Raw genomic sequence first — 14,593 nt, forward strand, 5'->3', positions numbered from 1 at the left:
CTATGTCAAAGTGAATAGAATGACTGTATGCTAAACACATGGGGGAAATGTCAGAATGACCTTTATCACACATTTCAAGTGCAGTAAATGGCAGTAAAACATAAAGTAATCCATGGGATATTCCACTCTTGGTAAAGCATCACTATCTGAACTAAAAAGCATGTGTGTCGATCTGAGAATATTGGGTCCATTACCTATACACTCTCAAGAGATAAATCAACACATTGGCTTTTAATGATAATGTTGACCACTTGAAAGAATGCTTATTTACACGCACATCGTCGGTGGGTGCTAGGCCAGTGAAACTAGTATGAAGAGAGATAGAGCCCACACACCATTATTTAACCAGGTATACAAAGGATTTATTTTATTTGCGACAACGATACAAACTCACAAGATATTCATCAGGTCAGTATAAAAATGCGTTAACCACTTGAACGAAATAGCATCTCTATTCTAGGGGGAACATTTATCAAAAATATCAGATCTACAAGCTCGCGTTGCAAGGCAATACGTTGTGGTTCTTGTAGATTGGCTATTTTCTGCAAAGTGGTTTGGTTTGGACAATAGAGCAGACCAAGTACAGCGCCAACTCCAGCCCCCTAAGTATACAGGGTTTATGTGGATAACACATGCATGCTGAAAATGATACACTGTACAGGTTTCTGTAAAAGGCTACCTTTTTAAAGTTACTGTGACAGAGAGACAGATGGACGGACAGACGGATGGGTGGTATAAATGCTTCTCTAAAATGTATCTGTGTAGTGTGTACATACAGACCTGTGTCAACAGCAACATATTCAGTCTTTGATAAACAACTATACCACTCAGAAACAGAATGTGTTTAATATATCTATGCTTTCTTACAGTGTCTCCCCAAGACCAGCATCCAACATTGAAACGTTAAATAATGCAAAATATGTAATAAATATTCAACACATGCATACACATGGTAAAAGTTAAAGTTTATAGTCATCACAATTTAGATTTCTTTACAAAAAAACAAAAACAAAAAACAGTCAAGTAGAGATGCAAAAACATGAGACCAAGTGCCCTAATAAATAGTCTCAATCATATAACAAGCTTGTGGAGCCCCTGGCCTCACCTTCAGACTAGATACCCTGTCTGCACTGGCATGCCTTAAACTTAAAGTGAAAGTGTTCTTTTGATAGGCTGCACTTCTTTTCTTCAGAGTGTCAGTGTCTACATTGGCGCTAAAACGAAAGTCCCCTCTCCACGAGCCAGTGGTCAGAAAGGAATCATATCGGTCATCGCTCAGGAGGGTCCCACAGCGGCTTACATCTGTGTAGCTCGGGGGGAAATAGGTTGTGGGGAAAACAGGGAGATTGGAGGTGGCTGAACGGTACGCGTAACCATGCCTACAGACCTTAAAATAAATGACTGTGCTCACTAAAAGGAGGAGAAGAGAAGAAATGGTCACCAGAGCGATGATCAAATAGAGTGTTAAGTCCTCACTGGCCTGTGATTCGTCTGTGAATTCAAAAAGTTCGCTAAGAACAGGCAGGCCATCACCAATGACTATACTGACTGTGGCAGTGGCTGAAAGAGATTCTGGGCTGTTATCCTTCACCAAGATAACCAGTGTTTGTTGTGCTTCATCATCCTCTAAAAAAGGTCGGACAGTTCTGATTTCGCCTGTATGCAAGCCTACCGTAAAAAGTTTAGGCTGTTTGTATTTGACTATTCTGTAGGACAGCCATGCATTATGCCCAGAGTCAGCATCCACAGCTACCACCTTAGTAACCAGGTAACCTTTGGGTGCCCCAAGTGGCACCATGTCTTCAGCAATGAAGCCGGTGGATTGGACAGGATATAAGATAACAGGTGAGTTATCATTATTATCGCCAATGAAAATGTTTACTGTACAACTACTGGAAAGAGAGGGATCACCCCCATCCTGAGCTGTGACCTGCATTTGGAAATGAACCAACTGTTCGTAGTCAAAGGGATGTGAGGTGAAAAGTTCACCAGTTTCTGAGTTGATGGAAAGGAATGAAGACATTTCTGGTGAGGTGGCCCTGGACACAGAGTACAGTACTTTAGCATTGGAACCGTCATCAACATCCTCTGCATGCACTCTCATTACAAATGTGCCAATGGGTTGGTTCTCCAAAACCTGGGCATTGTATTCATTCTGTATGAAGGTGGGGGGGTTGTCATTGATATCACTAACCATGATTTTAATTATCTTTCTACTGGAGAGTGAGGGCAATCCGGCATCGGTAGCCGTCACTGTAATGTTATACTCCGGCTGCATTTCTCTGTCTAGCATAGCGTCTGTCACTAACATGTAGTAATTTTTTACCTCTGACACTAGCTTAAATGGAACATTTTCTGAGATGGCACACTTAACCCGACCACTATTCCCAGTGTCAAGATCATACACATTAAGCAGAGCCACCATAGTCCCCGGTTTGGAATCTTCATCTACCGTGGCAGAGGCCGACTTCACTGCTATGACCGGTTCATTGTCATTCTCATCAATAACATCAATTATAAGTTTACAGTGCGAGGCCTGACCACCGCCATCTTTAGCCTGGACATCCAGCTCATGTACACTGGCTTCTTCATAGTCAATGGGCCCTGCCACCCTAACCTCCCCACTTAATGAGTCAATTTCAATGACTCCTCTTGTTTTGTCTGACACATGGCTGAAAGAGTAAGATATCTCTCCATAAACACCTTCATCTAAATCTGTGGCGTTCAACATCGCCACCAAAGTCCCCCTGGCAGAGTTCTCCGGCACAGAGGCTTTATAAACTCTTTGGCTGAAAAGTGGGACATTGTCATTGGCATCTAAAACTCGGATGTGAATGCTTGCAGTTCCAGATCTAGCTGGAGAGCCCCCATCAACCCCATTCATTGTCAATGTGTATTCAGCTTGTGTCTCCCGGTCCAAAGCCTTTTTAAGGACTAGCTCCGGGTACGTGTTACCGTTCATTTGCTTATTTATTTCCAGCGCAAAATGATCATTCAAACTCAATTTATATTCACGAACAGTGTTTGTGCCAAGATCGGGGTCATGGGCGCTCTCCAAAGGAAAGCGCCTTCCCAGAATTGTTGATTCCACTAAATCTAGATGAATATCTCCATTTGCAAATGCTGGGCTGTTGTCATTCACATCTTGAATATCCATAACAAGGCTGTACACTTTCAACGGATCTTCGAGCAGAAGTTGATACTGCAGGGCGCAGACAATCGCTTGCGCGCACAGCTCCTCTCTGTCTATTCGTTGGCTGACTAAAAGAGACCCCGACTCGGTGTCTAATTTGAACAGCTGTCGAGCGCCCTCTGCAACAATCCGGGCTCGGCGTAAAGCAAGCTCCCTCGTTTTCAGTCCTAGATCCCGTGCAACGTTGCCGATAACCGACCCTCGCTGCAGCTCCTCTGCCAGAGTGTAACGAACCTCTCCAAAGGATGTGCCAAAAAGGAGGTTGAATACAGACAATTGCAGCAACCACACGAGTTGTATGCTCCGTCCTTTAGTTAAAAGGTCAAAGTATACTTTCGACAACATCATTGTGTCCAAATACTAAATATTATGTCGAAATACCCAGCTGAAAATGGTTCTTATCCTCCCTCTCCCTGCTTCTCTAGCAGAGTGTAGCATGACCTACTAGTGAGCCTGTCAGCTTAGATCTCCCTTCCCCCTGCTTCACTTGTGAGCCCCCACCACTGCTATGATATATCTCTCTCTATCTCTCTCTCTCCCTCCCTCTTTCGTAACACTGACACAGTTAGGATGTAACACTGTGGATGGATTGACTATATGTAAGAGTCAGACTATAAGAGAGCACCACCAAGAGACCAGGGCCTTCATTACATTCTCCATCTCTACTTGTGAGCCCCCACCACTGCCTCTCTCTCTCTCTCTCTCTCTCTCTCTCTCTCCCTCTCCCTCTCCCTCTCCCTCTCCCTCTCCCTCTCCCTCTCCCTCTCCCTCTCCCTCTCTCTCTCTCTCTCTCTCTCTCTCTCTCTCTCTCTCTCTCCCTCTCCCTCTCCCTCTCCCTCTCCCTCTCTCTCCCTCTCTCTCTCTCTCCCTCTCCCTCTCCCACTCCCCCCCCCCCCCCCCCCCCCCAAGTCAGATTTTATAAAAGAGTGCCACCAAGAGACCAGGAGCCTCATTACACTTGTACATGACATTATTGTGTAACAAATGATCATCATGGCACTGCAAGGACCACCACTGTGTTTGTATTAAGTCACATGCAGGTATCATTTTTAAAAGTCAGGCAACTGAGTGTTTGGGATTCTTAAACTTATAGCTAAATCACAAGAAACAGCCTAAACCTGACACACAGTACATGCTCAGTACAGACACTTTCTGTGCAATATATAAAGTTCAGACACACACACACACACACACACACACACACACACACACACACACACACACACACACACACACACACACACACACACACACACACACACACACACACACACACACACACACACACACACACACACACACACACGCTGCACATTAGGAACGATTTCTAATCAGCCAATTACAACTCAAAGCCTTTAGGATTAGAAGTACAAGTTCATATAAGCTAGTTCAAACCAAGCGTCAGAATGTGAATATGTGTCAGAATGTGAATGTGTGTGTGTGTGTGTGTGTGTGTGTGTGTGTGTGTGTGTGTGTGTGTGTGTGTGTGTGTGTGTGTGTGTGTGTGTGTGTGTGTGTGTGTGTGTACATTGATTTTAATGTAGCATGGCTGCTGGTGCCAATCTCTAAACAGCTGATCTACTGCATTTTTCACATTTCACATTTTTACAGAGATGTGTGTAAAGAAAGAAAAATATCTAGTGAGCAGCAGTTCTGAAGGTCAGAGGAGAATAATACTGGTTCGAGCTGATAGAAAGGCAACAGTAACAGAGGTATACATAGGCACAGACACACACGCACACACCCCACGACACACGCACAGCTGTGCATAGGAAGGGCTATCGCCCTTCAAAAATAGATATATTTTCCCTGTTTGTCAACATCAGTCTTACCTCAGCTGATAACTCTGAGTCTCCAAACACATCTGAAAAGCCAGATGGACTCTTCTTCAGAGTCTGGTCTGCAAGGAGTGTGCTGTCATTGTAAGGCCTCGTGAATTTGAAGTCGCTTGTTCTAGAACCGGTTGTCAGGTACGTGTCATAATTGTAAGTGCTGCGTAAAGTTCCTGTGCCAGCATCAACCTCTGCATAATTAGGAGGGAGATAAGAGCTGGGGATGGCAACCGCTCCATCAAACAACAGTCTGGGCTTTCTCCTGTGACAAAACTTCACACCCAGAATGATGATAATGAAGGTCAGAAAAAAGGTGGACATGGACACCAGCGCGATGATTAGATAAGAGGTCAGTTTAGAATTGTTCTCATCATAAGCCATATCTTTCAGTTCTGGAACTTCAGCCAAGTTGTCAGAAATAAGTAAATACATTGCACAGGTGGCAGAGAGAGAAGGCTGTCCATTATCTTTCACTGCCACGATGAGGTTCTGTTTCATGCTGTCAGATTCAGAAATGTCCCGCTGTGTCCTGATCTCTCCGCTGTGGAGACCAATAGTGAAAAGTCCTGGGTCAGTGGATTTAACAATATGATAGGACAGCCAGGCATTCTGTCCAGAATCTGCATCCACTGCTATCACCTTGGAAAGCAGAGAGCCTGCTTGCGCTCCTTTGGGGACCAGCTCCGTCATAAACGAGCTTCCCTCAGGGGCTGGGTAAATTATCTGAGGAGAGTTGTCATTCACATCCATTATAAAGACACTGACAGTCACATTGCTGCTGAGAGGAGGAGAACCGTTGTCTCTGGCTATCACATGGAATTTAAAGCTCCTGAACTGTTCATAATCAAAAGACCTCACAGCGTGGATAACCCCTGTGTCTCCATTAACCGACAGATAGGAGGAGACTGGGGCCCCATTCACCTCACCAGGTAAAAGAGAATAAATGACTGTACCATTTTGTCTCCAGTCCGGGTCTCGAGCAATAACAGTGCATAAAGTTGAACCTGGTTTGCTATTTTCAGTGACATAGGCAATATAGGACAATTCCTCAAACACAGGAAGGTTGTCATTTACATCACCTATTGATATCTGAATCGTTTTATAGGAGGACAGAGGTGGTGAACCCTCGTCAGTGGCAGTGATTGTAATGTTATAATCAGAAACTAATTCACGGTCCAGCAGTCCAGAGGTTGCTATAGAATAATAGTTTTTGATGGATTGAACTAGTGTAAAAGGAACATTTGGTTGAATGGAGCAACGCACCTGGCGGTTTTTCTCAGAGTCTCTATCTTGGACGTTAATGATGCCCACCTCTGTACCAGGTGGAACATTCTCTGTTATAGGGTTAGTCAAAGACTTTATATAGATCACAGGAGCATTATCATTAACATCTGTGATAGTAATGACCACCTTTGTGTTTGAGGATAGACCTAAACCATCTTTTGCTCTAACACGCAATTCAAATACTCTAACTGTTTCAAAGTCAACATTGCCAACTACTGTTATTTCACCTGTTTTACGGTCAATAGTAAACAATTTCTTCACATCTTCTGAAACATGTCCAAAATCATATGTTATATCTCCATTCAGTCCCTCGTCTGCATCAGTAGCACTCACTCTAACGACTACAGTATCTAAAGGAGCATTTTCAGACAGACTGGCTTTATAAACGGCCTCACTAAACACTGGGGCGTTATCATTAGCATCCAGTACAGTGACGTGTATGACTACAGTACCTGATCTTTGAGGAGAGCCACCATCTAGAGCTGTCAGAACCAAATTTACATCATTTTGTTTCTCACGATCAAGCTCTTTATCAAGTACCAGTTCGACAGTACTGCCATCGACAGACAAAATGAAATTATCATTTATCTGCAGGGTATATTTCTGAATTGCATTTTGGCCTACATCGGCGTCATGGGCTTCCTCTATCAAGAAACGAGCTCCTTTGTATGCTGACTCCCTAATTTCTAAATTAACCAAGTCTTCCATAAATTGTGGGGAGTTGTCATTGATATCTTGAACATGAAGACTAATGCGATGTAGCTCTAAAGGATTCTCAAGCACGAGTTCATATTTTATAACGCAAGACGCCTTTTCTCCACAAAGCCCCTCTCTGTCAATTCTCTCTGCAACAATCAAGTCTCCGTTGTTTAGGTTTATGTCACAATACCGTTCATCATCATTGTCCGCGTCAATACGCGCCTTCCTAGTGGAGAGTTTGCTAGTCTCCAGCCCAAGATCCTTGGCTGCATTTCCAATAACAGATCCGCGTTTCATCTCCTCGGGCAATGAATAGGTAATGTCTCCATAAGCAGCATGCCACGCGAGAGCAAGGAAAACAGTTATGCTCGTTTGAAAGAGGAATCCTGCAAGCGCCATCGTAAGGATCAAAGGATGTGTGCGTAAAAAAGGAAGGTGTCCTACTTGTCCACTTAAACTATATAACAAATAGTGACGGAATAAAGACAGCTGTATTATCCACTGTTGTGTCTGCTTCCTCGGTGGTGAGCAGCAACACCGAAATAACGCTTAATTCTTCTACACATGCACCGACGAGTGGACGAACGTAAACCTTCACGTAGACTGGCACATAGCGACACCGTGAGTAGAGTTGCGAAACAACACCAGCAAGCAATTTAGCAAAGACATTAAAAGTTGCTTCTCTCATTCTGCAATATACATATACCTGTGTAGATTGTGTAACATCGATATAGGTCATGCAAAGACCTAAACCAGATTACCAAATTGCAAAAAGAAAAACACCAAAACCATGCAGTTGCGTTGATGGAAATTATTATTATGTCGGATACAGCTATAAGCTATACAACAAGTAGCAGTGGTCTTAAAATAATACTACTAGGCATTAGTCTATTAGCCTACTACTAATACTAATACTAATACTAATACTAATACTAATACTAATACTAATACTAATACTAATACTAATACTAATAATACTAATAATATGTTTATTATAATTTATGCCATTATTATTATTATTATTATTATTAGTGTTGTTGTGCATATACATATACGAGCAATAAGGTCATCTGCTTTGCGAAATATATAATGTGTAAGTAATCAAATTGAAATATCTCGAATGCTGCTTTTTAACATTTGTGAGTCTATTGACGAAGTTGATCATTTTGCGCACTACGACGTTTGGTATAACGTTTTGTATACAACGGTGATATGGATAAAAGTACTCACATTTTTAACTTATAGTAAAAGTAGCCTATATCAATACTGCAATGTTACAAGTAAAAGTCCGAAATTCAAAATGTACTTGAGAAAAGGTACAAAAGTATTGGCATCAAAATGTACTTAAAGTATACTCATTATGCAGAAAGTTTTCAAATGTGTAAATCTTGTGTAAATCTTTTGAAAATAGCTGATCTACAAGCTCACAATGCGTCACATTGCATTGTGAGCTTGTAGATTGGCTATTTTCAAAATCCCGAAATGTAAGGACTAAAGTGGTACAAAGTACCTAAATATATAGTATAAAGTTTTCAAATAAAAAGTCAAAGTACAATTTGTCTCTGAGATGTAGTCGAGTAGAAGTACAAGTATACAGAAAATACTCATAAGGCCTATACAGGCTACAGTACTTGAGTTATGGGCCCACGCGTGCGAGGCCCGTGCGCAATTTTGAGCTTTACTAATACTATAACAATCATTATTTAATGATAATTATTATTTGTGCCTTCATATTCCTCAAAATATTAGAGCGCGCGCACACGCGCGCACGCACACGCACGCGCACGCACGCACGCACGCACGCACGCGCACACGCACGCGCACACACACACACACACACACACACACACACACACACACACACACACACACACACACACACACACACACACACACACACACACACACACACACACACACACACACACACACACACACACACACACACCATGCGCGGCCAAAGGAAGCCGACTCCCGGGGTCTCTTCCGGCTTTTTAGACAGCTGGTGGGTGGAAATGAAGCTCCTTTTCCATCCAGCTTCTTTTCCATCCACCAGCTGTCTAAAAAAACGGAAATGACGCAAAACACAGCTTCTTCTGTCCGCGCATGGAATCTAAAGTGTGACCAGGCTGATAGTGAATCAAAAGCTTCCTGTGAGCTTTCTGGGATTTGTAGTCTTTTGCGCACCAACGACGACGGACAGAGGCAGACTCAAAGTCAGAGCAAAAAAGAACCGACAGCCAGTTTATTCATAAGCAAGACGATCACGCAAGAAAAACAAAGATGCTATGAGACATTTAAATTAGTATAAACTGACAATCTTATTTTCTCTAAACGCATAACATAATAAAATGTCTATGCACCTCCACTCTTGTACGTGCACGCGAGGCAAAAGTTTCGTCTTTCCCCCAAGGCTCTGAATCTGAGTTGAAATGACACCAGGATCCCATTTAAACATTCTATCAATGTTTGCGCAACAAAATCAAAGAGACCAATGGTGCTTCGATCATTTAAGTAAGCTAAATCACTGCAGTGCACACACTTTCAGGGCGGTGCAATAATATAAAGTTAAGACTTTAGAGCACTTTAAGCATGAGAGAGAGAGAGAGAGAGAGAGAGAGAGAGAGAGAGAGAGAGAGAGGGGGGGGAGAGAGAGAGAGAGAGAGAGAGAGAGAGAGAGAGAGAGAGATCATAGCAGTGGTGGGGGCTCACAAGTAGAGAGATGGAGAATGTAATGAAGGCCCTGGTCTCTGGAGGCGTGCACTTTAATGCTTGATTATTCTTTTTATCTTTATTTTTATTTTATTTTTTATTATTTCATTATTAGTATCACTATTATTAGTATTTTGTTAGGTGTTTCAGTGCAGTTGTTTCTGGTCTTGATGTAGTGTTTGAGTGGTTTGGAGAGCATCTATGTTTTGTTGATGTAAGTGTATTGTGCTGTGTCGACATGTTTAATGTATTGTTTTGTCTACCTCTATGTACTGTATCCATTGTGTTGTGCCCGAGGACCCCCTCTAAAACGAGTTGATACAACTCAAGGGGCTATCCTCTAAAGACGGGGAGAGGGAGCAGAGCAGCGTTGACGCTGTCCATGGTACTGAAGCAGACCCACAACAGACAACAGTCTGCGTCCATTGAGATTCCAGCCATAACCAAAACGACGAGAGAGAGAGAGACTTTGACTTTTAACAACCTCTTTATTCTTGAAATTGTTTACATTTTAAGAAACAGTTACAAATTACAATAGGACATTACCCCTTTTTTTTTCTTTTTTTTTTTTTTTTTTTTGATTTTTAGAGCAATTCATTTACAAAAGTGACTCCCTCATCATTTACAGAAAAAAGCACACTTTCATAGTCCCAAACACCCTTAAAAACCTCCAATTCATCCATTTTTTCATAAAATTTGTATTCAAACAAAACTCTTGCTTTAACTAGATTTTTTAAAATTGCTAGACAATCACACCTCTGTCCTCCATCCATTCTTTCTTTCCTACTTAAATAGGTCGCCAATTTCGCCTGTCCAAATAGGTAATTTAGCAATCTGCCTTTCTTCTTGTTTTTCTTTCCATACCTATAACCAAAAATATACATTTGTGTCGTAAAAACCTCTCCAAAGGCCGTCAACAAAGTACTAAGTGACTTAAACATGGCTTCCAATCTTGCACATAATGTAAAACAGTGAAAAATGGTTTCTCTTTGTGTGCAAAACATACAGTTATCTGAAGTCTCAGGGTTCAGAACGGACACAAAGGCATTCACTGCTATAATACCGTGCAACACACGCCATTGCAGATCACTCGTATTTTTTGTTAATGGTGGTTTGTATAGTGTGCTCCAGGCAGGTTTTACATCAGAGTGTACATTGAGATGTTTCCTCCAGGGTGTGTCTACTCTATTTTTGAGTTTTTCCTTGTTTAAGACTTTGACACACCCCTGGTAGAGCGTTTTCCCGCTAACCGATTCCATCTGCATCCATGACCGACTGTCCATTCCCAGCAATTGTCCTTGACAGTCGCCAAGTTGTGGCCTGATGCACAGCCCGGGAAAAACATCCGTTTCATTCGGTGCTTTTCGTCCATTGGACCACTCCTCCAGCAATGTTCTATCCTCGTGTGTGACGGCCATCCTGATCTTTTCCAGCATCCTCCCTGCTACACGAACAGATCGGACCTCCAGTCTTCTCGCCACCTCCACTGCATTGTCCATATGTGCTCCAGCAGTTTCTAGCAGGTGTTGGACTGTAGTAAGGCCTTTGTTTATTAGAGTCCCCGTCGGCACTTCCTCCACTGTGGGGCCCAGCCGAGCCCCCTTGATTACCGGCTCCCTCAGCAGCCAGTACAAGGATGGGTTAGAACTCCTGGTGCGTTTTTCCATCAAAAGCCACACTTTCAACACACTATTATAGAAGGGTGTCAAATTATTTATCTTAAGGCCTGAGTAGTCAAAGAAGAACAAGTTTTTCCCAAAACCTAAGTTTCCAACCTTACAAAAAAAACACTCTGCCATTTTCCTCCATGGAACGTTTTGTGCTCCATACATGTATTTCTGCAAAAATTGTAATCTGAATGCTGTCTTCCTACTCTCTAAGTGAACCAACCCTTGTCCCCCTTCTTCTTTTGGCAAAAATACAACACTCTGAGGTACCCAGTGTAGTCTATCCCAGAAGAAATCAACAATTAAACACTGTAATCGTGCTAGTAGTCCTGGTGGAGGCTCTAGCACATTCAGGCGGTGCCACAACGCAGAGGCCACTAAGTTGTTGATGACCAGTGTACGCCCCCTATAGGACATCCTTGGTAAGAGCCATTTCCACTTCTTTAATCTTCCCTCCATCTTTTCCACCACCCCAACCCAGTTCTTCATTACTTCAGATTGATCTCCCAAATGAATTCCTAAATACTTAATTCCTTTCTTCCCCCATGTCAGTCTATCTGGTAGTTTAGGTTCGTTCCCATGCCACTTTCCCACTAGCAAGGCAGTACTCTTTTCCCAATTTATCTTTGAGGACGAAATTTTTCCATAGCACTCTGTTAAATGCATTAGCTTCTGGACATCACTATCATCTGCAACCGCTACCATGATGTCATCCGCGTATGCAGAGAGATGTAGAGGTGCCATATTTTCCTTTCCTTTTACCCCTCTTAATTCCTTCCTAATCTGACATAGCAGAGGTTCACAGGCTAACGAATACAGCATCCCTGACATCGCGCAACCTTGCCGAATACCCCTCTTGATTTTGAAAGGAGCACTCAAACCACCATTAACCTTCAATACACTTTCAATTTCAACATAGAGAGTTCTAATCATGCTTACAAACGCAGGGGAAAAACCAAAAGCCTCAAACGTCTTCCATAGGTATTGTTGTTCCACGCGGTCGAAGGCTTTTTGTTGGTCCAGTGAAATCAGACCAAATCTTAGGTCTAATGAACTAGAGACTTCCAAATAGTCCCGAACAAGGGAAATGTTATCGCCAATTGATCTGCCAGGGATACAATACGATTGATCAACATGTATGACATGCTCCATCACTTTTCTCAACCTGTTTGCCAATACTTTTGAGAGGATTTTATAGTCAGCACACAACAGACTCACTGGTCTCCAGTTTTTGATCTCACATAGATCTCCCTTTTTGGGCAGCAGAGTGATAACCGCTCTCCGGCAGCTGAGAGGTAATTTCTCTCCCATCAAGCTGTCACTCAGGACTTCAAGCAGGTCCTCCCCTATCGTGGACCACAAGGATTTGTAAAAGTCCACAGGGAGGCCATCTATTCCTGGTGATTTTCCATTTTCCATGCTCATCAGCGCCTCCTGCAGTTCCTGCAGTGTCAGTGGGCGCTCTAGCTCTGTGTTGTCTTGTGCTGAAACTTGTGGCAAGTTGCTTAAGAACTGCTCTAACGTCTGTGGATCCTCTCTATATTCGCTTGTGTATAGCTCTGAGTAGAACTCCACCGCCCTTCTCCTTATATCAGTTGACTCTGTGAGCTCGTTTCCATCAGCTGAGCGAATGCAATGGATAAGCCGATTTTGACCATTCTTTTTTTCTAGGTTAAAAAAGAATTTGGATGGAGCATCCATCTCTTTGATGTTTTGGAAGCGTGAGCGAACCAGCGCCCCCTGTGCTCTAATCCCCAGCAGATCATCCAACGCCTTTTTTTTAGCTTTAAGTGCCTGAATATGGCCTTGATTTCCTGTGGAACTGCTTAGAAGTTCAAGTTCCACTATATCAGTCTCTAGATCTTTCATTGATTGCGTGACCTCTCTAGTGACATTGAAATTGTATTGGTTACAAAATTGTTGGATTTGTATTTTTCCCACATTCCACCACTGCTGTACAGAGCTGAACTCACACTTCTTCAACTTCCATTGTTTCCAAAAAAAATCAATACAATTCCTAAAGTGACCATCGTCTAGCAAAACAGTGTTGAAATGCCAATATGCGCTCTTGGGTTTCACCCCACTTATAAACACCTTCCCTATTAGTAAACAGTGATCTGAAAACCCTACCGGACACAACAAACAAGATTTAAAACTTTGTAACTGATGCTCAAAAACATAAAATCTATCCAGCCTAGCTAGTGAGATGTAGTTTTCTCTAGTATGAGCCCATGAATACTGTCTAGTGTTTCCATGTTTTGAGCGCCACACATCTGCCAGTTCAAATGTCTCAATAATGCGATTCAATATTTTCCTAGACTGTGCATTGGGTTCTAAGTGATTACGGTCCATGTCCTCAGCTGTACAATTGTAGTCCCCCCCAATGTACACCAGCTCTGTTGAAGCACACCCTAATAATACACTTGCTAATTTTTCTAAGAAAATACAGCGTTCCCCTGGATTCACAGGAGCATATACATTTATCAAAGTCAAAGTAGTCTTTTCATATTTGACAATAACTTTGAGTAGCCTCCCTTGTACAATCTCCTCTACCTCATATGAGACTGGCAAAAAGTTCTTTGAAAATAGAATCGCTACTCCTGCACTACTCGTGCTCTTGTGACTCATAACAATGTTCCCATCCCACTCCTTCTTCCAATCCACTTCATTACCAGCGTTGCTATGGGTCTCTTGTGCAAAAGCAATATCTATACATTTTGTTTTTAAAAGTTCATAATACATAGTTCTTTTTTTGACATCTCTTGCTCCATTAAGATTTAAAGAAGATATATTAAAACTGCTCATAGCCATACAAAAGATGTTTAGTACAATTAAGAAAAAAAGACCTTTCTTCAGCCACTCATTACTGTTTTTCCTATCCATTATGTCATTGTGTCTTTTACCCTTTTTATCATTTTTCTGAGGCGAAACACCTCTGGACCTAGAAACCCTTCCTCTCCACCTTTTCTCATTAGCCACCTTACAGAGTAAACGAAAAGAGCTCTGTTTGGAAAATGATCTTCCACCTTTACACCTCTTTGCCCTTTAGTACTTTCCAAAAAGCTGCGTATCTTCTCCAGAGTGTAGCCATTTGCCATTTGACCATCAGGCAGTGATGATGAGTCAGAAAACTCTCTTTCACTGTCAGTTTCAGACCACTGTGGCTCGCTTTCTAGTTCTGGTTCATTCGTGGGCACTTTTTCTGG

At 42.3% G+C, this 14,593-nt stretch overlaps 3 protein-coding genes across 3 annotated transcripts in view; all 3 read right to left on the reverse strand.

The window, feature by feature from the left end:
- LOC306919690 (protocadherin beta-15-like) overlaps positions 1–14,593 on the reverse strand; it is a gene marked incomplete at both ends in the record, with an annotated part of 333,762 nt that overhangs the window by 13,222 nt on the left and 305,947 nt on the right. The gene's annotated exons all lie outside the window — the stretch shown is intronic.
- On the reverse strand, positions 1,025–3,541 carry LOC306926778 (protocadherin beta-15-like; the record flags this gene model as incomplete). The annotated part of the gene is made up of 1 exon (XM_079506209.1): positions 1,025–3,541. One exon carries the CDS (start codon positions 3,539–3,541, stop codon positions 1,055–1,057), a length of 2,487 nt encoding a protein of 828 aa, XP_079362335.1. The 3' UTR covers positions 1,025–1,054.
- On the reverse strand, positions 4,972–7,320 carry LOC306926786 (protocadherin gamma-A11-like; the record flags this gene model as incomplete). The annotated part of the gene is made up of 1 exon (XM_079506220.1): positions 4,972–7,320. The coding sequence occupies exon 1, from the start codon at positions 7,303–7,305 to the stop codon at positions 4,972–4,974; it is 2,334 nt and encodes a 777-aa protein (XP_079362346.1). The 5' UTR covers positions 7,306–7,320.

The sequence above is a fragment of the Electrona antarctica genome (genome assembly GCF_951216825.1).
Source record: "Electrona antarctica genome assembly, chromosome: 1".
NCBI classification, from domain to species: domain Eukaryota; kingdom Metazoa; phylum Chordata; class Actinopteri; order Myctophiformes; family Myctophidae; genus Electrona; species Electrona antarctica.